The sequence below is a fragment of the Myxine glutinosa genome, chromosome 8 (genome assembly GCF_964187855.1).
Source record: "Myxine glutinosa chromosome 8, kmMyxGlut1.1, whole genome shotgun sequence".
Classification (NCBI taxonomy): Eukaryota; Metazoa; Chordata; class Myxini; order Myxiniformes; family Myxinidae; genus Myxine; species Myxine glutinosa.
This window is the reverse complement of record NC_136268.1, coordinates 138,497,075-138,519,197: the sequence shown is the minus strand read 5'-3', so window position 1 is coordinate 138,519,197 and position 22,123 is coordinate 138,497,075. Positions and strand designations below refer to the sequence as shown.

Genomic DNA, 22,123 nt, shown 5'->3' with positions numbered 1-22,123 from the left:
GCTATCCATCACGCTAAACGCTACCCCGGTAGGTGTCGATGCTTGAGCCGCGTTCTCACCACACGCGACCCACTCCGCACTCGCACACCCAAGCGCCCCCATACACTCCGCTACTGCACACTCTCCTTCCACATTCTCTGGTGTGCATTCTTCCTCACACACCGTACTCGCACCTGAACACCTAGGCGTACTCAAACCTTCCACACAATCCGTTACACACTCTTTCCGCACACAGTCTGTAACACCCACGGGTGTGCACTCTCCTGTTGTTGCACACCCAATGATCGCACACCCTCACGCACACCCTGGCGCACACTCTTCCATTACACACTCAGTAACACCCCCGGGTGTGCACTCTCTTGTTACACACCCTGCAACATGCTCTGGTGTGCACTCCTGCACACTCTCTGTAACACACTCTCCTGTTACACACTCTTCCCACACACATTCTGTCATACACTTTTCTTACTCACACTCACGTTCCGGTGCACACTTTTCTCTCACACGCGCGCCAGTCGCCCTCGTACACCGCACAATGGACCTTCCACGACCGCCCGGGTCCCGTTTCTTTCCCAAGCGCGCCAAAAACCCATTCGCGCCATTAGTCCTACTCACCCAGGGGACCTTCTTTTCTGCCAGCACCTGCAAACTCTTTATTTGGTTAGCAAGCCTGACATCACGGTGCAAATACAAACTTTGAGTACATTCCATTTCTATCCTCTGTGGTTCATTTTCTGACTCTGCCGTCTCTTCGGCCCCAATTATTTCAATTCGAATTATTTCTTTTTCTACCTCGACCGTCGGCGCCCATGAATTTTCCATGTCCAATTCGGCGACCGTCGGTTCTTTTACACCCCGCGTCGCAATTTCCATACCATCGGTCAACTTAGCTGTGCTCTGCTCTACCTCGCTCCCCACACGCTCCTCACATCGCGTCACCTCGTCGCGTACCAATGCGACCTCCTCGCCCAACATGCGTCCAATGTCCCCCCCTGTTTCTTCCAATTCCTGGGTGAATTTGTCACTTTGGGCGTCCATTTTGTTTTCCAACCTTTTTAACCCATATTTCATTTCCTGGGTGGATTTGTCACTCTGGGTATCCATTTTTTCCTCTTGGATGTCCATTTTCCCATTGATTTTATTTATGTCATTCTTCAGTTCGCCCTTCATTTCTTTCATTTCTGCCATGAATTGCGTCATGAGTGAGTACAGGTCCGAAACCGCTGGCACCGCGGACTCGGCTCTCACCGCCATGTGCGAGGTGCCGTCATTTTCTACCCCTGCTGCCCACCTTCATCAATTTCCTCCTCTTCTACCAACCCTTCCTGTGGGTCCTGAGTCATTAATTCCTCCTCATCATCTACCCCCACCAGCATTCGACCGCCTTGACTAGCCATGGTACGAATATAAAATTGGTTTTTACACTAAATTTCGTCCGCTCGCAATTTGGAGCCAATTCGTCCAAAAATTTTTTGTTAGGGTTCCAAATCCCACTCCCGGACACCAATTGTTACAGTTCTCCGCCGCCCTTCTTACCCTTACCAAGGGGGGATCAAGCCCCTAGTTCTTTCTGGGCTTGGCGGAACCGAGAGACTTGAAAGGCCTCTTCCGGGCAAACGCAAGGTAGGGTTTCGGGACCAAGTCTTGCTCGTACCTAAATCCCTGCGCCGCCACGGAAACGGGGAAGCAAGCCTCGCACGAGCCACGTGTGATTTGGGTACACCGAGCGGATTGAGTACCTCGTGGTCCGTGCAGTCACCGTTAATTATTGGACCCCGATTTGAGCGGTTCTATTCGTACCACGCATAGTCAATGAGGAAATCACAAGAACGATCGAATGGAAGGAAGAACACAGGTTTAATTATTATTCCCACACGTATGTACAATGATCGATAGAAGCAGAGACACAGAGCAGACCTTAAACAGTCTTATTATTAACTCCCAGACTGGGGCCCGTCACACCCACACAGGGAATTGCAGGCAGGTTGATGTTCAGGCCAAACGCGCCGACGTGGTCGTCCAGGAACGGCCCCGTCCGGCTCTCCACGGTCCCAGCACATCCCGCGAAGAAGGCAAGCAGGCGGTGGAAGGATCCTCGTAGCGTGTCTCCCGAACAAACGGCAGCCGATGAGGTAAGAATGCAAAGTACGCGTCTCTCAGCGTGGCTGGCGGTTACACAGCGCGTTATCACTCGCGTAACTCAATGCACTATACGCGGCTCGGCTTCAAGCACAACCGAGCGTCACTTTCATATGAGCGCGTATCCTGGTTCATGCGCATCTTTCTTCACTCAATGCCAACTCAGTCCTCGTACATCAATTGCTGCTCGAACTCCTCTGCTCACCGCACTCTCCTTGAACTCTTCTGCTGGTGGCTTGGCGCAACGGCTTATATCGGTATGCCCGGAACCTTCTCGAACCTTCTCGAACCTTCTCGAACCTTCCAACCACGCCCTGTGACGCAGTGCTGCAGCCACACCCTGTGAGCCCTGATTGGCGGCTCGCGCTTACCGTCAGCTTCTCTGTCGCCCTCATTCGGTCCCGCCCCGACCCTCCTGGCCGGCCTCGTGTTAATTCGCGCCAAAAAGTCAAAGGCAGCCTAAGAGACGTAAGGCGATGGATTTGGCATAGGACAATGGAAGCGATGAAAGGAGCTATTCTCCTTACTCTACTCAACGCAGAACTAACACAGGAAAAGGACTAAGCTCACAAATTCTAAGAGATAACTACACTATCGCGAGGCTACATGTTGTTTGTGTGACTAACTATGAGGGGGAAATTTAACCTTTATTATACTGACTGTTACCAAAACTCAAAACCGCAACAATATGAATAGTTTATACATGCATAATTTGTTACAAACTAAGGTGTGTATGTATCATCGTACGTATTTGCTTCGTCATCACAGAATCTACCTTCGGGCAGAGCACGAAGAAAGAGGAATTTGGGTTGGGATTTTGTAAGTGTACATCCCTTACGGTGATTACACCTTATTTTCTAACAAATTATGCACGTATAAACTATTGATCTAATAACGTGGTTGAACCATCAGCATTTGCGGCAATAAAACTATTTCTTTCTCTTGATATTTCAACAAACATCGGGGCAATACCACTGGCGCTCACCTGGTAGACGAAACAGTATACTACACCGACTAATGGTATTTTAAACAATTTCAAAGGTTGCTAGAAGACAGGGCAGCATGTAGACTCATACTAACATAATCATAAGACTTTAAACAAACAAACAAACCAAAAAATACCTCTTTTTGGGGGAAACCCCTACCCCCCCCCCCCATCCCCCTCCAATCCTATATATCTCCTCAGATCCCAATTTTTCTAATGCCTTGAATAAACTTCGGTACATCACGGGTGGTGAAGGTTGTGGTCAAGTTTCATTGAAATTGTGTGTGTAGTTTCTGAGAAGAAAACAAATACCTATTTTGGGGGGCAACCCCCCAGTAGACCCCTCACTGTCTGATTTTTTTTTTAATGCCGTGAATAAACCGGTACATCACGGGTGGTGAAGGTTGTGGTCAAGTTTCATGGAAATACTGTGTGTAGTTTCAGAAGAAAAAGCAAATTCCTATTTTGGGGGTTCAAACCTGGATCCACTTTGACCCCGGTAAACCCCCTTAGATCCCGATTTTTTTTGATGCAATGAACAAACTTTAGTCAAAACACAACAAATATCATTTGTGCCAAATTCGGTCGCAATCCCATCAGCGGTTTCGGAGAAGAAGTTTCAAGTTTTTATGAACGGACTGACGGACGGACTGATGGACTGACGGACGGACTGGCGGACAATGCGCCATCGCATTAGCTCCCCTGAACTTCGTTCCAGGTGAGATAAAAAGGTACCTACAAACGTTATCATCCTAAACTATGACGATGCACAAACACACATTAAATCCATGGAAATTACATGTGTGTAGGTCGTGTTTGCGGATGGGGGTACGTAATAAATCGATGTATTCGGTGCCCTCTCCAAACTCCAGTATGTTTGGCGCACGGATCAGGAATTACTCATTAAAAGAAATCCTCCAATGTCGTATTTCATGACGTTCACAGTGTTCCACATCCTAGTTCTTTCGACACAAATTTTGTTTGTTTGTTTGTTTTTATCCGCTTTGATTCACACGTCATGTGTGTTTACAAAGGGGTATATTTTGGATCGTTTGTCTCCTCCTCCTCCTCCTCCCCCTGCGCCGTCCCTCCCCGACCACGTCGCACTTGATCAACCACCCACAGAGCACCTGTCCCTGTCCCTCCCCTCCGTTTACTGCTAACTTCGTTGTATATATATATAACTGTCAGGGCGTAAATATCAGAACACATTCCCAAGGTGAGAATTGGAAGAGCCGGTGTGAAACTCTTGCCTCGTGTGCACTTTGGGAACTTTCTCCCAAGTTTCGCGCCCATTATGGCTTCTGGGGAGTTGTTTGATAAATCAGAAACGTTGGCACTGCGTGGGAAGCTCATCGGGTGAGGATTACATCACGTGCTGTGTTTATCCATCGATCATATTACTCTGCTTGTGCCAACGATTGTGCCCGATGGTTCCTCCTGTGTACGACTAATTGTATTGACATTTGCCATGTTTTATTGATGGCATAGAGGTACGGACTCTTACTTCTGAGCTGCCAAGCCTGGGTTTGAAGACGACACAACTGTAAACCTCCGTCATGGTGTTTCGCTTTCAGGACGAGGCGATTAACGATCTCTCTGTCTCCATCTCTCTCTACCTCTATCTCCCCAAAGTCAGCTTCAGTGCTGCCAAAGTTGCCCTAAGACTAGGATGAACTTGGGTGGTTTGCTTTTGCCTTCTGGGCGATGGGAATTTGTAATTCGTCTCGTGTGCCGGTGATAACTCACCCACTCTTTGTAACCGACACCAAGGGACATTGAACGTCCACCAGCCAATGCTGGTGCACATTACTAATTATGCTGCAGAAATGCATCGCCATTATATTATTATAGCTATACCGTTGGACTTGGGTATTAGGACCCTATTATCAAACGTAGGACCCAGTTGGACTTCAAACTTAGGACACAGATAACGAACGACAGCTTACTTATGCAAATCTTTTTTTCGACATCAGATCCAAGATGGACTGGCGGCCATTTTGTTACTTAAATGTGTCCCCAACCATTTATTGAATGCATTGTCCGATTTTGTTCAAACTTGACACAAAGACAATACATGAGAATATACATGTGCAAAATATTTTGTTTTGTAATCTAACCAAAGATGGCCGACTGGCGGCCATTTTATTACTTAAATGTGTCCCCAACCAATGTTCTTGAACTCAAATCTTGAACTTGAACTTAAATTCATTACATGTTCTTGAACATGCATGGTCCGACTTATTTTGTTCTATCTTGGCACAAGCGCAGCACATGACGGCATATACGTGCACCTCACTTTATTTTGCGATCTGATTAAAGATGGCCGACTGGTAGACTGGTGGCCATTTCAGTTGTAAAAAACCTGATATTGAACACGTCCTCAACCATTTCTTGGAAATGCATTTACCGCTCTTGTTTAAATTTAGCACACAGATAATGAATGATGACATGAGAGTATCCGTATGCAAAATAATTTGTTTTGTAATCCGATCAAAGATGGCAGACTGACGGCCTTTAACTCCGTACAGCAAAATTACTAAAACCACGGTGGCTATGACATTTTTATGTATTTTTCTTCTTGTTGTTACAGCCGTCGGGCTGTGCCAGTTGCCTGGTAGGAATCCCGGCGACCCGCTTCAAAGTTGTCACGTTGGCCGACTGATTTTGTCGTTCCAGACCGGATCACATGTCTATCCACCACAATATCGTGCTGAGTGGGCCAACCAAGCCGGTAGATGCGCCACACTAATTCGTTGGCATACGCCTGCCTGATCTCTAATAGTGACCAAGCTAAGTCACGAGGTCCATGGAACGGCCTTGTTGTGGGTGCTAACCACCCGTATCAAATTGCCCTTTTTCTCTTTTTTTTTTGTATACATACCGGTAGTCGATGCTCATGGAAGAGATAATACACTGAACGGTTCAGGACGTAACAGACAAAAAATGATGCAAAACAAGCATGAATGAGGACAAGATGGACACAGAAGGAAACTCCAAGGAGGGAAACTGGAAAATAGGAAGGAGGAGGGATTTGGGTGGAGTTAACGAGTGGAGAAAAGATCATTGTTTTGGATTGGCAACGATCTGAGATGGTGGTGAACAGCTCTCTTCAAGACCTGGAGGTAAGAATGAGATTGAAGAGATTGTGGAAGTTGATCGCACAAATGGGAAGAAAAAGAGGAACAAATGAGTAGAGTTGAGCAGTGATCCTGGATTTAGGTCGTTTCATGAGAGGGGGGGTTGATGGTGGACCGTGTGAGTCCTGCATAAACCTGACTGGGACAAAGCACGGAAAGAGCAGAGGGTGCAAGACCAGAAAGGATGTGGTAGAAGACAGAGAGATCACCGACCTGTCTGCATTTGCAAAGTGATAGACCCAAGACTCAGCTTCAGCGCAGGAGACTCTAATGATATTGAAGGCCTTGGTTTCCATGGCGTTAACCTATTAACCTAAGCAAGATGTGAGGCAGGAGCACCAGCCCAGAAGCGAGAGCAGTACTCCATCACGCTGGTGATGAAAGCTTTGTAGGTGGATATAGGAGCTCAGGTGTGCCAAATGTTAAGTGCTCCTCCCCGACCCCCTGGTCACGGTGTTCCTCCGAGCCCCGAGAGGAGCCACGGCAGAAAAATATGTTAGTCTGTGTCAAAAATCAATAGGGAAACCACACCAATGGTTATCAACAAACAAATATTGTATTGAAAATCACACAAGAATAACGATACAACAATAATAGCAATCAAAAGTACAATCAACACATCTTATGATGGTACCATCAGCTAGTATAGGATAACTCACTGTGCTCCAAGTGAGTGAAAAAAACAACATTCCCCAATGTCTCTATAGCTCAAAGATGATCCCCTCCAGTGATCATTAGAGCGATGTCGAATCGAAACCCAAACCCCGTTCAGATGACGGGCCCGGTCACACTGCCAAAACAGCAGAAAGGCGTATGCAACCGAAGCGGCGCAAAGAGTCACGTGGTCCAAAACTGCATAAAGCAAACTCAAGGCGAATGGGAAATCCAAAGGCGCCACTGCGTAAGGCAAACTCAAGGTGAATGGGAAATCCAAAGGCGCCCTCCAGGTCTGAACTTTCACGGCTCAGTCGGCGAACCGCAAATTAATCTTCCAAAAGCCACGGTGCACACACACACACACATCAGATATGTCTGAAAGCGGTGGAAATGGGTGACGAAGCAAATACCTTGCTTGACGCGCGAAGCGCACGAATCAAAATGGCCGACGGCTCGTTCTCGAGTCGCAACGACCGGCGATGATTCTTCAGAATCCCAACGACGAGCCTGACACCCAGGTTGATCAGTCACAGCGATAACCCCTATCGCAGGAATTCCTATCCAGGAAATTCAAAGTTCACTCGTGACTCTTGCTCGACAACGTTCGATCCAGAATGCAAAGCAACCAGCTTCTTGTCTGACTTTTCGCTCCTTTATTTCTCTCACCTCCTCTTCTTCTTCATCTTCCAGTTCCCAATCCTGTATCCTGTTTCATTTAACATTAACCTTTTTACCTTTTGACAATAATAATGGCTAGTTCCCTCAAACAATAATAATAATAATAATAATAATAATACATAGAACCAGAAATGCTTCAAGTGGATGAAAACCACAACACCGGAAGTGACGAATCCGTAACACCCCCCCCCCTCAAGAAAGAAAGTTTGAACAAAGTGAAAACTTTCTTTGTCGGCAAAACTCTCCCAACAAACAAAAGTAAACTCACACCCAAATCATCAATTCCCGTGAGCAACGATATAATCAATATTTCCCAAAAATAAAGCAACAAAACTTCAAACAACCTACAGAGATTTTCAAAGTTAATTCACTCTGGACAAAGCATCAGCAACGACATTGTCCCTGCTGCCCTTTACATGCTCAATTTCCCAGATGAACTCCTGCAAAGCCAAACTCCATCACATCAACCTCTGATATTTATTTTTATTTTCTTTTGAATGAAGCTTAAGGGGTTGTGATCAAAAATCCAAAGTCAAGCAAATCTATAGCACTTTTTCTGGGAGGCCGAGCTGAGACCCAGGTTCCATGTTGGTTGGGTGGTGAGGCCTGGAAGTATTCACGACATGGACGCCTTTAGGAACGTGGAGTTCACGGTTAATCCGTGTAGGAAAGTTCACTACATGGACACCTTTAGGAACGTGGAGTTCACGGTTAATCCGTGTAGGAAAGTTCACTACATGGACGCCTTTAGGAACGTTCACGGTTAATGATCATTAGCGTTAATGATCATTAATCACAGCGTTCACGGTTAATCCGTGTAGGAATCTTGGGTCGGCTGCTCCGCAGCATTCAGTGCTTCAACTCTTCCTAACTTTCATAAAAATCACGGTTGGACCGCTTGTCGCTGTAGTCACGTGAATAGCGGTCTCCTTCTCGGCAACTACCCTGATAATCATCCCTTCGGGCGATGCCGTAACTCTGGGAGCCTCCATAATAATATGGACTGCGGCCACCACCAAAACTACTACTCCCACCCCAGGAGCCATAGCCACCCCTGAAACAACCTCCACGTTTTCCTCCTCTGTAGTGCCCACGACGCCTATGGCCTGCCTTCTCTACTGTTATGGTCCGACCATCCAAATCCTTGCCATTCAAATCCTTTACTGCATCTTTGGCATCCTTTGTGTTTTCAAATGTGACAAAGCCAAATCCTCTTGACTTTTGCGTCTCCCTGTCTTTTATCAGCAGCACTTCCAAGAGCGGTCCATATTTGCCGAAGACAGAATCCAGAACATCTTCCCTTGTGTTGAAGTTCAGTCCACCTACAAAGAGCTTGCCAACATTGCTTCCATCCCTGACTTGTGTGTGCTGACACTTAGTTTCAGGGTACTTCTTCTTCTCTTCAGGGCGCTTCCTACCCATAGCACGAGTCGCGGTACAGGATGGAAAGATACCTGGAATCTCCTGCTCTACCTGTGCGGTGTTATTTTCAATACGAGGCTTTTCAACAAACATCGGGTGAACAGAAACCTGACCACCGGCCAAATCATTCCCGACAACAAAAGATACTCCCTCTACAGGAAGAGTGGCTTGTAAACCTACGGTGACCGGTCCTGACACCAAATCAGACTGCAAATGGATGACATGAAGTGGGGCTTTAACATAGCCACCAACCCCCTGTAAACGAACACTGACACCAGTTGCCATCTTCTCTGACAATGGCAAAATGCCCTCAAGCATCAAAGATTGATGTGCTCTTGTGTCCCTCAATACCCTAACAGGTATCTGGTTAGTCAAGTCTCCATCCAGTGACACAAACCCCTCTGAAATAAATGGTTTGTAACCCTCTTGAACAAGGTCGTTCGGTGATGCCGTAACTTTGGCATGGGAACCCTCACAAGGCTCTGTCCTCCAAAGACGATTTCTCACATTTGCCAAAGCATTCGGGGTTGTACTAGTCTCACCCCGCTCCTGATTTTTCCTTTCCAGGGCATAACATTGAGACATCAAATGTCCAGGTTTCTTGCAAAAAGCGCAAGTAGGCCCGGAGGAAAAACTCGTGGTCTGCCTCGAGCCCCCCCGGAAGATAAGTCTGTCTTGGAACTGTAGACTTCTGATCCCTAAGAGACGCGGTAGCAGAGTTGTCCTCATAGTCATCTCTAGGCCGCCCCCATGAATTTTCGTTCTCCGCACCGGATGTACCATAACTCCCCTGACGAACTCTAGGCGGGAAGTTAGGTTTGTGGAACCCCATCCTGTGTGTCAAGGCATAGTCATCTGCCACGGTTGCTGCCTCATACAACTCTGGTACCTTCTTTTCCTCCAGATGTACTTTAATGTCCGCGTGGACACACTGTTTGAATTCCTCCACCAAGATCAATTGTCACAACAGTTTGAAGTCTTTCCCAGCCCCTTTCGAATCACACCACCGATCAAACATGGTTTCTTTCATTCTGGCAAACTCCACATGGGTCTCACTCTCCCTCTTCCTGGCGTTCTGGAATTTTTGCCGGTAAGCTTCAGGGACCAATTCATAGGCTTTGAGAATGGTTTTCTTCACTATCTCATAATCTGCACATTGGTCAATCGGTAAAGCCGAAAATATATCTTGAGCTTTACCCACCAGAACACTTTGCACTAACATCGTCCAGGATTCCACAGGCCATTTTAGCATTTGAGCCACTTTCTCAAAGTGTAAAAAAAACTTGGCTACCTCCTTTTCATTGAAGGGTGGAACCAGCCTCACCTGCCTACCAACATCCCTAGTGTTCTGACTAGTTGTCGAACAAGCCGGCATGGATGCTACCTCTCCCCGTTCTCTCATTAATTCCAACTTCTTGAGTTCAATTTCCTTCTGACACTCCATGTCACGTTCCTTGAACTCCCTTTCGGCTCTCCTCTCCTCTGCTCTTTCCTTTTCTCTTCTTTCTTCGAGTTCCCTTTCAGTTCTCCTTTCCTCTGCTCTTCTCTCCTCGATTTATCTTGCAGCTCTCCTTTCCTCTGCTTTGAACCTTTCCTGGCTCTGCAGTTGCATCTCCGTTTCCCGGAGCTCCAAATTTTCTTTTTCCTCGGGTAACCAATCCAAGGCTACTTCTGTCCATGTTCCCTGTCCCACCAGAGATTCTACCACCAATGTCTGCATCTCTGCCGTCTTCATACTAACTCGGACCTCCAAGTTAAAATGTCTGGCCAATATCAAGAGTTCCGATTTTTTTAATGCTTGGAACTGTGCCTCATTAGGGGACGCCGCAAACTTTCCTGCGTCAAACACAATGGTGACTATCAGTTAACACCTGTTAACCTTCACACAAAAAAATTTCCGATTTTTTTTTGTTGAAAAATTTGGGAATGTTGGAAAAAAAAATTCCAAATTTGGGAATTTTGGGAATGCTAGGGAATTCTATCCCGGACGAATTTATCAGGGAATTTAATCCCGGACGAAGACCCAATTTCGAGCCCCCGAGTCAATTGGACAAGCCCCCAATTTCTGTTACGTGCTCCTCCCCGACCCCCCCGAGCCCCGAGAGGAGCCACGGCAGAAAAATATGTTGTTCTGTGTCAAAAATCAATAGGGAAACCACACCAATGGTTATCAACAAACAAATATTGTATTAAAAATCACACAAGAATGACGATACAACAATAATAGCAATCAAAAGTACAATCAACACATATTATGATGGTACCATCAGCTAGTATAGGATAACTCACTGTGCTCCAAGTGAGTGAAAAAAAAAACATTCCCCAATGCCTCTATAGCTCAAAGTTGATCCCCTCCAGTGATCATTAGAGCGATGTCGACTCGAAACCCGAACCCCGTTCAGATGGCGGGCCCGGTCACACTGCCAAAACAGCAGAAAGGCGTATGCGGCCGAAGTGGCCCAAAGAGTCACGTGGTCCAAAACTGTGTAAAGCCAACTCAAGGCGAATGGGAAATCCAAAGGCGCCACTGTGTAAGGCAAACTCAAGGCGAATGGGAAATCCAAAGGCTTTCATGACCAAAGGATATGCGGATATGCGGAAAGGATATGCGGAAAGGACGACCCAAAACCAATTATCTTCTTTTTGATTCGTATATAAACATCATTAAAAGTAAATAATGACCTCGGCCAAAGTTCAAACGACGTGAGTTTAATCTCTACATGAGACAATTCCACATAGCTATTTGGGCGGTGTATAAGCTAATAGATCGCTGTCTCCATCGATCTTGCCAAAGCCGTAACACCTATCGGCTCAAAATCCTTTTAACTGTTGACTTGGTAGTTTTTACAATGAAGGAAACATTAACAATGTTGTTAAAAGTTTATTTTGTGATTTTTTTTTTTTTTTTTTGTTTTGTTTTGTTTTGTTTTGTATACTGAATCGAGGCTCGTGAAAGAGCTAACATTTACTTCACAAACAAATCAACCAGACAAACAAAACACACAAAAAGAGGGAGCGGAAAACAAGATGGGGAGAGAAGGGGAAGCACACAAACACAACATTTGAGAGCAGGTAGATGTGTGGAAGGGGAGGAGGCGTGGGAAGGGGGGGGGGGTGGAGGGAGAAGTATAAAACACAAGGACACCAAGGACTTCAAGGACAGAAGTTGGTATTTCAAAAAAGTGGAATTGGGGTGAAATTAGCGGGGGTAGAAAAGATCAAGGTTTTGGATGGGGGAAGATAAGAGATGGTGGTGAACAGCTGTTTTAAAGACCTGGAGGGTGGAGTGGGATTGAAGAGGGTGAGGGAGTTTGTTCCAGAGGCGGGAGAAAAGAGGAATGAAGGAGTGAAGGTGAGCAGAGAGTCTTGATTTTGGCAGTTTGACCATAAGAGGGTTGCAGGCAGATCTTGTGCGACCTGTAGGAATATTTGCGGGACAGAGTCCAGAGAGAGCTGGGGGGGCAAGGCCAGAGAGGAGTCGGTAGAAGATGGAAAGACCACCAACCTGCCTGCGGTGAGTGAGTGAGAGGCCCTTGGAGTTAGCTTCATCGCGGGAGATTCCAATGATTCTGAATGCTTTGGTTTCAACAGCGTGAGGACGAGCTAGGTGTGAGGCAGGAGCACCAGCCCAGAGGGGAGAGCAGTATTCCATTGAGCTGCGGATGAAAGCCTTGTATGTGGTGAGGAGCTCAGGTGTGCCAAGGAAGGACTTTGCACGACGGAGGATGCCCAGTCGGCGACTGGCTTTGGAGGGCAGATTTGAAATGTGGTTTTCCCAGGAAAGATTATGGCAGATAGTGAGACCCAAAAGCTTGAGTGACAGAACTTCTTGGAGAGGATTATTCAGAAAGTGGATGGGAGGGTTGTCCAGTCGGTCTTTTCGGAGAGACATCGTAAGAGTGTGAGATTTGTCAGGATTGAAAGACATGTTCCACTTGTTTGCCCAGTCTGTGATTTTGTCCAGGTCTGCAGAGAGTGAGGAGGCAGCAGACTGCCGATCTGAGGGATGGAGAATGGAGCGACAGAGAGTAGAGTCATCAGCAAAGAGATACAGAGGATTTTCAAGAGAGTCAGAGAGATCATTGATGAAGACCAGAAAACGCACAGGGCCCAGAACACTGCCTAGTGGACTCCAGCCTGAACAGGAAGAGGAGATGAGAGAAACCCATTCAGGGCCACACGTTGACTACGACTAGAGAGGAAGTCCGCCAGCCATGCGTGGAGATTTCCATTGATACCAAAAGTGGAGAGTTTGGTGAGCAGAGCGGGGTGCCAGACCGTATCGAAGGTACGTGATATGTCAAGGGAGACTGCTCTAATTTCCTGTTTGGCATTGAGGACCTCCATCCATTGTTGAGAAAGCAGAAGCAGCATGTCCAGAGTAGAGTGTCCAGGTCTGAAACCAAATTGATGATCAGAGATCAAGCCATTGGAGAAGAGGAAAGATTTCATATCTGAAGCAATGATGGATTCCATGACTTTGCTGATAATTGGGAGAAGGCTGATTGGTCTGTAGTTGCTGGGATCTGTTTTTGCACCTTTTTTGTGCAAAGCGGTGATGTTGGTAGATTTCCAAGCAGATGGAAGATGACCTTGAGCAAAAGAGAGGGTGAAGAGAACAGAGAGAGGGAGTGAAAGAGCGGAAGAACAGGATTTTAGGACCCGTGGGCTGATGCCGTCAGGTCCAGTTGCAGAATCCGAGTCGAGGGTTGACAGAAACTTTTCCACCTTGTCAGGAGGAAAGGACACAGAGTCCAGGAGCAGCTGGGTACGACTGGGTACGGTGGGTACAGAGAGGGATGGGTTTGGGACACAAGATTTAGAGGCAAACACAGAGTTGAGGCATTCAGCTTTTTCACGTGCTGAGTCAGCCGTGTGGCCATTTGAGGTGAGGGAGGGGATGGAGGGGGAACAAACACCAGAAACAGATTTGACCAGATGCCACCAGGATTTGGAAGAGGGAGACAGATAAGAGAGTTCGGTCCTGAGAACGGAGAGATATTGTTTCCTGGCTCTCCTGAGGGTGGACACACACTTGTTTCGGGCTTTGTGAAAGGAAATGAGATTTCCTTCCGTTGGATTTGCTTTCCAGGAGACGAAAGCAAGTTGTTTCTGGGCAATAGCCTCACCACAAGCTTCCGTGTACCATGGACGGGAGGAAGGGTAAGACATCAGAAGACGAGATGGGATAAATCTGTGCATGAGAGAGAGCAGTTTGCTTTGGAAGAATTCCCAGGAAGAATTTATGTCAGAGGCAGTAGAGATGGGAGACCAGTCCAGATGATTGATGGCTGCTTGAAGACCGTGCCAGTTGGCCTGAGTGAAATGCCAGACTCGTCGACGCTGAGGAGGCTCTCTGAGAATGGTCAGAGAGATGTCCACTTTAACAAGCACATGATCAGAAGAGCCGATTGGAGCAGAAGAAGAGCAGCAGACATTTTCAGGGAAGTTAGTCATAACCAAGTCCAGAAGAGAAGATGCTCCGTTGACTGAAATCCGGGTCGGGAAATTGACAGATTGTGTCAGTCCCAGTGAGTCACAGAAGTCCTTTGCTGAAGAGCCATGGCTGGTGAGAGCGGTACCCACACCCAGCCAACTGGCATGGTGACAGTTGAAATCACCACATATGAGGAAGAGAGAGTTGGGATGGGTAGATAGAAGTTGGTCCATATTCTCAGACAGCGAGATGTAGATGGAGTCATCACTGTTTGGTGGACGGTACAACACACATATGAACAAAAGGTGGGAGCGAAGGGGAAGCCGTAGCCAAAGGTATTCCTGGGGGTGAGGTGGAGAGAGGGCAGTGCAGGGCGAGTGAGGAAGAGAGTTTTTTATAAAGATAGCAACCCCACCTCCAGGACGAGGCTCAGGTCTATCATACCGGAGGAGGGAGTAACCTGGGAGAGATACCAAGGAATCAGAGACATCATGAAGGAGGAAAGTTTCTGTTAAGCAGATCACGTCTGATTTGTCAGAAGCAACCTGTATGGAGAGATCAGACAAGTTTGAGCGAAGGCCCCGGATGTTTGAGGTCCATACTGTTAAGGAAGAGGAAGGGGGAGCATCGGATACAGAACAGGGGGGGGGGGGGAGCGGTAGGGTAAGATGTGGAAGAGGAGGAAGAGGTAGGGATAGCTGTTGAAGGTGTGTCGGAGATTACAGAATAGCTTGGAGAAAGGGAAGAATGGGGCAGACAAAAGGTTTGATGGTGATTGGGAGAGGCGCAGTGAGGTGTTATTTGACGAGGGGGAAGAGCGAGGCAGAAGGTTGAGGGAGATTAAGGTGAAAGTTGGAAGGGGGAAGAAGCGGGGAGGACGCTTTGAGGGGGAGGGGTGAGAGGGGAGTCTAGGAGGGGAGGAGCGAGGGAGAGTCTCGGAGCGGAGGGGTGTGGGGGGAGATTTGAAAGGAATGGGTGATTGGGAAGATTTGGAGGGGAGGGGCAAGGGGGAAGATTTGAAAGAGATGGGTGATGGGGATGATTTGGAGGGGATGGGCAAGGGGGTAGATTTAGAGGGGAGGGGTGATGGGAAATGGGATTTTGGGGTGATGGGATTTTGAAAAATGTACGATTAATGGGAAACGAACATTTATTGCAAAATGAGTTTCTTGAGACATTCGAGTCAAAAATACGTTTGAGGACGCTGGAGGGAGGATGGAGTGCTGGAGAGTTTAGGGCACTATAAGAGATGGAATTTTTTTTTGGAATGAATGGATTTGGTGAGCAAGTCGAAAGCATCCTTTTATAGAAGAAGAAGAAAAAGGTGTTTTAGAATATGACAGAATACAGGTCTTCAGGGGTCAGATGAGACATTTTTTAACAACGTGATCACAAACGAAACAACGTGGTCGAAAAACGAACGAACGAACAAATAAGAACGAATAAATGAATAAGGACAGAAGGAAATGTTTTTGGGTTTTTTTTTTTTTTTTGAGATTTTAAAACAAGGAAGTATGGGATGAAAAGACCGTGAAAAACAGAGACTGGAAAATAATTGCAGCGCGATCAGAGAACCGCTGAGACAAAAACGAAGCCTCAAGCCAAGGTTGGACACAGTAGCCTAGTACTACACTTAGGCCTCAGAATACGCGATAAGAGAGACCGACGATTCTGTACACAGGTATGAAAAACCAACGCCAAGAATACTATTCAAGACACCCCAATAGGTACATACAAGACCAGTTTCGACAAAAACACAATTGAGAAAAGTTACTTAACTTCGAAAGCGAGCGTGCATTGCATGGACAGCTTTGAAGAGACGAGACCTCCAATCTTGCGCATGCGCATCAATCGAATTGGAGTTATGTTGTTTTGTTTGTGATTTGTGATTGTGATTGTGTTGTGATTGTGATTAATTGTGATTGATGGAGTTATGTTGTGATTGTGATTAATTTGTGATTGGAGTTATGTTGTTTGGAATGAAAAAAGAGATATCGAGTTCAAGTGAATGACGACATGCCGTGATGGTTTCTACTTTCTAAACGTAAGCTTCGCGGATCGCCATATGCAGATTCACCACGGACCCATGATTGATGTTTCTATACGTGAACGTACCCGTTGGTTTGCGAACGGGTACGTTTTTCATGGAAGTCCTTCACGAACTTGCTGTCCATGTCTGACGTGTGACTGAGGGTGCTACAGGAATGTGCAATTTATTGGTTTCATGCTTTAGCATTCGCCGTATCTGCATTGCCTGTTTGCTTCTGGCCTCCCACCCATGCGTAGCACGGGTATCTCACTAGTTATAACAATGCAGGTTCTCGGCAGCACGGGCCTGGATGAATTCTCAAATCCAGAAAGGTCCAGAACCAAGACGAAATTTACAACCATTTTATATCCAGATCTTATGCTTAGAAAAAGTATTTACACCCTGGAAGACTTAAAGGGGTGGAAATCTTTGGATGCCTACAACCAGTTGAAGTTTGGGTGGATCAGTGATGTGGCTGTTCTTGTGAAGAATCTGTATGGCGATCACATTGTATGGGCATTCCATCTGCTTGGAAATCAGCCAACATCACCGCTTTGCACAAAAAAGGTGCAAAAACAGATCCCAGCAACTACAGACCAATCAGCCTCCTCCCAATTATCAGCAAAGTCATGGAATCCATCATTGCTTCAGATATGAAATCTTTCCTCTTCTCCAATGGCTTGATCTCTGATCATCAATTTGGTTTCAGACCTGGTCACTCTACTCTGGACATGCTGCTTCTGCTTTCTCAACAATGGATGGAGGTCCTCAACGCCAAACAGGAAATTAGAGCCGTCTCCCTTGACATTTCACGTGCCTTCGATACGGTCTGGCACCCTGCTCTGCTCACCAAACTCTCCTCCTTTGGTATCCATGGAAATCTCCACGCATGGCTGGCGGACTTCCTCTCTGGTCGTAGTCAACGTGTGGCCCTGAATGGGTTTCTCTCATCTCCTCTTCCTGTTCAGGCTGGAGTTCCCCAAGGTAGTGTTCTGGGCCCTGTGCTTTTTCTGGTCTTCATCAATGATCTCTCTGACTCTCTTGAAAATCCTCTCTATCTCTTTGCTGACGACTCTACTCTCTGTCGCTCCATTCCTCATCCCTCAGATCGGCAGTCTGCAGCCTCCTCACTCTCTGCAGACCTGGACAAAATCACAGACTGGGCAAACAAATGGAACATGTCTTTCAATCCTGATAAATCTCACACTCTTACGATGTCTCTCCGAAAAGACCGACTGGAAAACCCTCCCATCCACTTTCTGAATAATCCTCTCCAAGAAGTTCTGTCACTCAAGCTTTTGGGTCTCACTATTTGCCATGATCTTTCCTGGGAAAACCACATTTCAAATCTGGCCTCCAAAGCCAGTCACCGACTGGGCATCCTCCGTCGTGCGAAGTCCTTCCTTGGCACACCTGAGCTCCTCACCACATACAAGGCTTTCATCCGCAGCTCTATGGAATACTGCTCTCCCCTCTGGTCTGGTGCTCCTACCTCACACCTAGCCCGTCTTCACGCTGTTGAAACCAAAGCGTTCAGAATCATTGGAATCTCCCGCGATGAAGCTAACTCCAAGGGCCTTTCACTCACTCACCGCAGGCAGGTTGGTGGTCTTTCCGTCTTCTACCGACTCCTCTCTGGCCTTGCCCCCCCAGCCCTCTCTGGGCTCTGTCCCCCAAATATTCCTACAGGTCGCACAAGATCTGCCTGCAACCCTCTTATGGTTAAACTGCCAAAATCAAGACTTTCTGCTCACCTTCACTCCTTCATTCCTCTTTTCTCCTGCCTCTGGAACAAACTCCCTCACTCTCTTCAATCCCACTCCACCCTCCAGGTCTTTAAAACAGCTGTTCACCACCATCTCTTATCCTCCCCCATCCAAAACCTTGATCTTTTCCATCCCCTCTAATTTCGGTCCCCTTGTGTTTTATACTTCTCCCACCCCCCCCCCCCCCCTTCCCACGCCTCCTGCCCCCAAGCCCTCTCCCTCCCACACTTCTCCCTGCTCTCAAATGTTGTGGTTGTGTGCTTCCCCTTCTCTCCCCATCTTGTCTTCCGCTCCCTCTTTTTGTATATTTTGTTTGTCTGGTTGATTTGTTTGTGAAATAAATGTTAGCTCTTTCACGAGCCTCGATTCAGTATACAAAAAAAAAAAGAAAAAAAAAAAGGTGGGCCTGTAATACATCACTGGCACGAACTCATGTTGGCACAGCAGGCAAGTATGTCGTTATGTTATTATGTTAACATCATGGTTACCTACTCTGCCATCTCCTTCAATACTCGAGGATGTTTATCCGGCCCCGAAGTTTTATCTTCTTTCGTCATTTCCAAGAAAGGTACCAACCAATATGTATGAAGTTAGAGGATTTTTAATCATTACCGATCATTATGTTCATTCTTATGTCTTTCAGACCGTGTTCATTTTTGAAGTTGCAATAAACCGCCAACTGGATTAACAAAGAGAACTGGTCTTATTTATGAACACGGTCTTGCGGATCGAGATCTGACAAGAATCTCCCGCCTCAGCGCAATCAGCTCTTCCCGGTGATCACCTCAGCATCTCCCTGCAAACCTCAACTTAACACTCCCCGGAAAAATAAAATTCAGCCCCATTGGTGAACCCGTCACCTGGTGCCATAGAATGGTTGTCTGTGCAAAGAAGAATGGCCAGCCACGCCGCACCGTTGATTTCCAGGCCCTCAACGCCCATGCTACATGGGAAACACATCACACGCCATCACCCTTTCATCAGGCTAGATCGGTTCCGAACGGTAAGAAGAAGACGGTCTTTGATGCGTGGAACGGTTACCACAGCGTGCCCATCTGCAAAGAAGATCGGCACCTGACCACCTTCATCACACCCTGGGGGTGGATACCGCTATAAAACAGCCCCTCAAGGGTATATTGCGTCTGGCGATGGATATACAAGACGTTATGACGAGATCGTGTCTGACATCCCCAATAAGACCAAATGCGTTGATGACGTCTTGCTATGGTCTGACTCACTGGCAGACAGTTTCTTCCAGGCTGTTCAGTGGCTTGACACCTGTGGACAGAATGGAATCACCCTGAACCCTGACAAGTTTGTGTTTGGCGAAGATATAGTGGAATTTGCTGGGTTCGAAATAACTCCCAATAGTGTCCGTCCTTGCAGGAAATACCTACGCGCAATCCTCGATTTCCCAACACCCAAGGACATCACAGATGTACGTTCTTGGTTTGGACTTGTCAATCAAGTGTCATACGCTTTTAGTATGGCTGAGAAGATGTTGCCCTTCTGGCAACTACTTAAACCTAGTACACCGTTTAAGTGGGATGAGCACCTCCAAGATGCATTTGAAGAGTCGAAAGCTGTCATTGCCAGTGAGATCGAGGAGGGTGTCCGGATATTCGACCCAAGCAAGCCCACGTGCCTCGCTACAGACTGGTCCAAGACTGGCATTGGCTTCTGGATACTGCAGAAACACTGTACCTGTACCAACATAAAACCCTTCTGTTGGCAACAGGTTCATAAAACCCTTCTGTTGCTCGTTGGCAACAGATTCACCCACCCTGCTGAATCACGTTATGCACCAGTTGAGGGTGAGGCCCTAGCAGTTGCTGATGCCCTAGACAAGGCCAGATACTTTGTTCTGGGATGTGAAGACCTCATAATCGCTGTTGACCACAAACCTCTGCTCAGGATCTTTAATGATCGAAGTCTAGAGGATATCTCAAACGCTCGACTTAGGAACTTGAAGGAGAAGACCCTGCGATACAGGTTCCGGATGGTCCATGTGCTGGGGATTAGACATCGCGCCACAGTCTGCATCTCATGCCACCCTACTGGAGAGCCTGTGAAACTGACCCTCACTGACGATATGGCGGCCATTGATTCCACACCCATCATCCTGACGCATTCCAAAACCCTCCTGAGTGGCTTACGTAGATCAGCACCAGAAACCCCCGACGAGTATGTTTCCACGTCTGCTATGTCCTCCCTCGCCTCAGTCAGGAAGTAAAGATCTACTTCCGGTATACGGGACGCCCAGTTTAATGTCCATCCGAAGGATGGCACACACATTGATGAATCTCCATGCCTGTGAAACACCAGGATGACAGTTTAGAGCTGGGCCGGGATTCTAACCCAGGTAGAGAGTCGAGACTGACTGATCTGACTGACTGATCTAACTGACTGACTGATGAGGTAGAGAGTAGAGAGTAGAGACTTTCTCCCACCCCTCCCCCCCTCCCAACCCCCTTCCCACGCCTCCTCCCTCCAAGCCCTCTCCCTCCCACAGATCTCCCGATGTCCCTGCTCTCAAATGTGTTTGTGTGCTTCCCCTTCTCTCCCCATCTTGTCTACCGCTCCCCTTATTATATACTTTGTGTGTCTGTTTGATTTGTTTGTGTGATAAATGTTAGCTCTTTCACGAGCCTCGATTCTGCAGACAAAAAAAAAATCTGACAAAAAACAACATGGAATTCTGAATTGTGAGATCAAGTAGGTCCGAGTGTTAATAAAGTAGATGGGAGGGTTTGCCACACGGTCCTTTCGGAGGGATAGTGAGAGTGTGAGATTTGTCAGGATTGAAATAGATGTTCCAAGTGTTTAACCAGCTTGTGATTTTGTCTAGGTCTGAAGAGAGGGAAGAAGCTGCGGCCTGTCTGTCTGGAATGAGGGATGTCCCGGCACAGTGTGGAGTCATCAGCAAATAGATAAACGGGGATTTTCCAGAGTCAGAGAGATCATGGATGAAGATTAAGAATAGGACTGTGCCCAAAACACTGACTTGGGGTACTCCAGCCTTGACAGGGAGAGGAGATGAAAGGATTCCATTGAGCATCACACATTGGCTACGAGAGTGGAGGAAGGCAGTGTAAGCCATGTGTGGAGTTGGCCTTGGATACCATAGGAAGGGACTTTGGAGAGTAAGGCGGGATGCCAGACTGTATGAAAAGGACGAGATATGTCCAGAGAGACATCCTTGATCTCATGGGTATGGAATCTTTAACATCCATCAACTAATGCTGGTAGATGGAATGTGCAGTTTAACGTCAATCTGAGGGACGACACACACCTTGATGCAACACCCTGCCTGCGAGACATCGATGAGAGTCACTACCCCGGACTAGGCAGCTCAAAAGTAAGTGTGAATACCTCTCGAGTCTAGGCCATCCTGTCAGCCTGATGACAGGGGCGAAAGGGTTTCATGAGTTCAAAGGGCAAGCAGATTGCTCAATATGCTTATTCAGCAGTTACCTCTGATGTTTGTGTACTTTGTGCTGCTCTGTTAAAGCGAACGTTGTTAAAAGCCCTAAGGTGAATGCTGTGTCTAAAGAATCCCTAAGGTGAACGTTTTTCGTCGCATTCGATTATTACATAGACCAAACGTAGATATAAGGGACCTCAGACGTGTGCACGCAACCGTACTCTACCCAGACAGCACTTAACATTTTCCATTTCACTAATTTCACAGCAGATCCTGAATATTACACTTTATTTCTACAAGAGCGAGGCTATTGGAAGTGCAAGGTTAAATTCACAGTGAGAGTAGTGGGGCAACTATTGGGCACAACTGGCAAGGGGATAAATTAATTGAAAAGGAGGGAAGGGAAGGAGACACTGAAATCAGCAAATGGGGGTAGAGGAGGTAGG

At 47.0% G+C, this 22,123-nt stretch overlaps 1 protein-coding gene across 4 annotated transcripts in view; it reads left to right on the top strand.

Annotated features, from left to right (window-relative positions):
• Positions 1 to 4,323: 4,323 nt before the first annotated feature.
• LOC137432940 (ethanolamine-phosphate phospho-lyase) overlaps positions 4,324 to 22,123 on the top strand; it is a gene marked incomplete in the record, with an annotated part of 103,347 nt that continues 85,547 nt past the window's right edge. For 2 of the 4 annotated variants that reach the window (XM_078783752.1, XM_078783751.1), the window contains 1 exon segment: positions 4,334 to 4,483. In XM_078783752.1, coding sequence (XP_078639878.1) covers positions 4,422 to 4,483 — 62 coding nt within the window. 4 annotated transcript variants of the gene reach the window in all.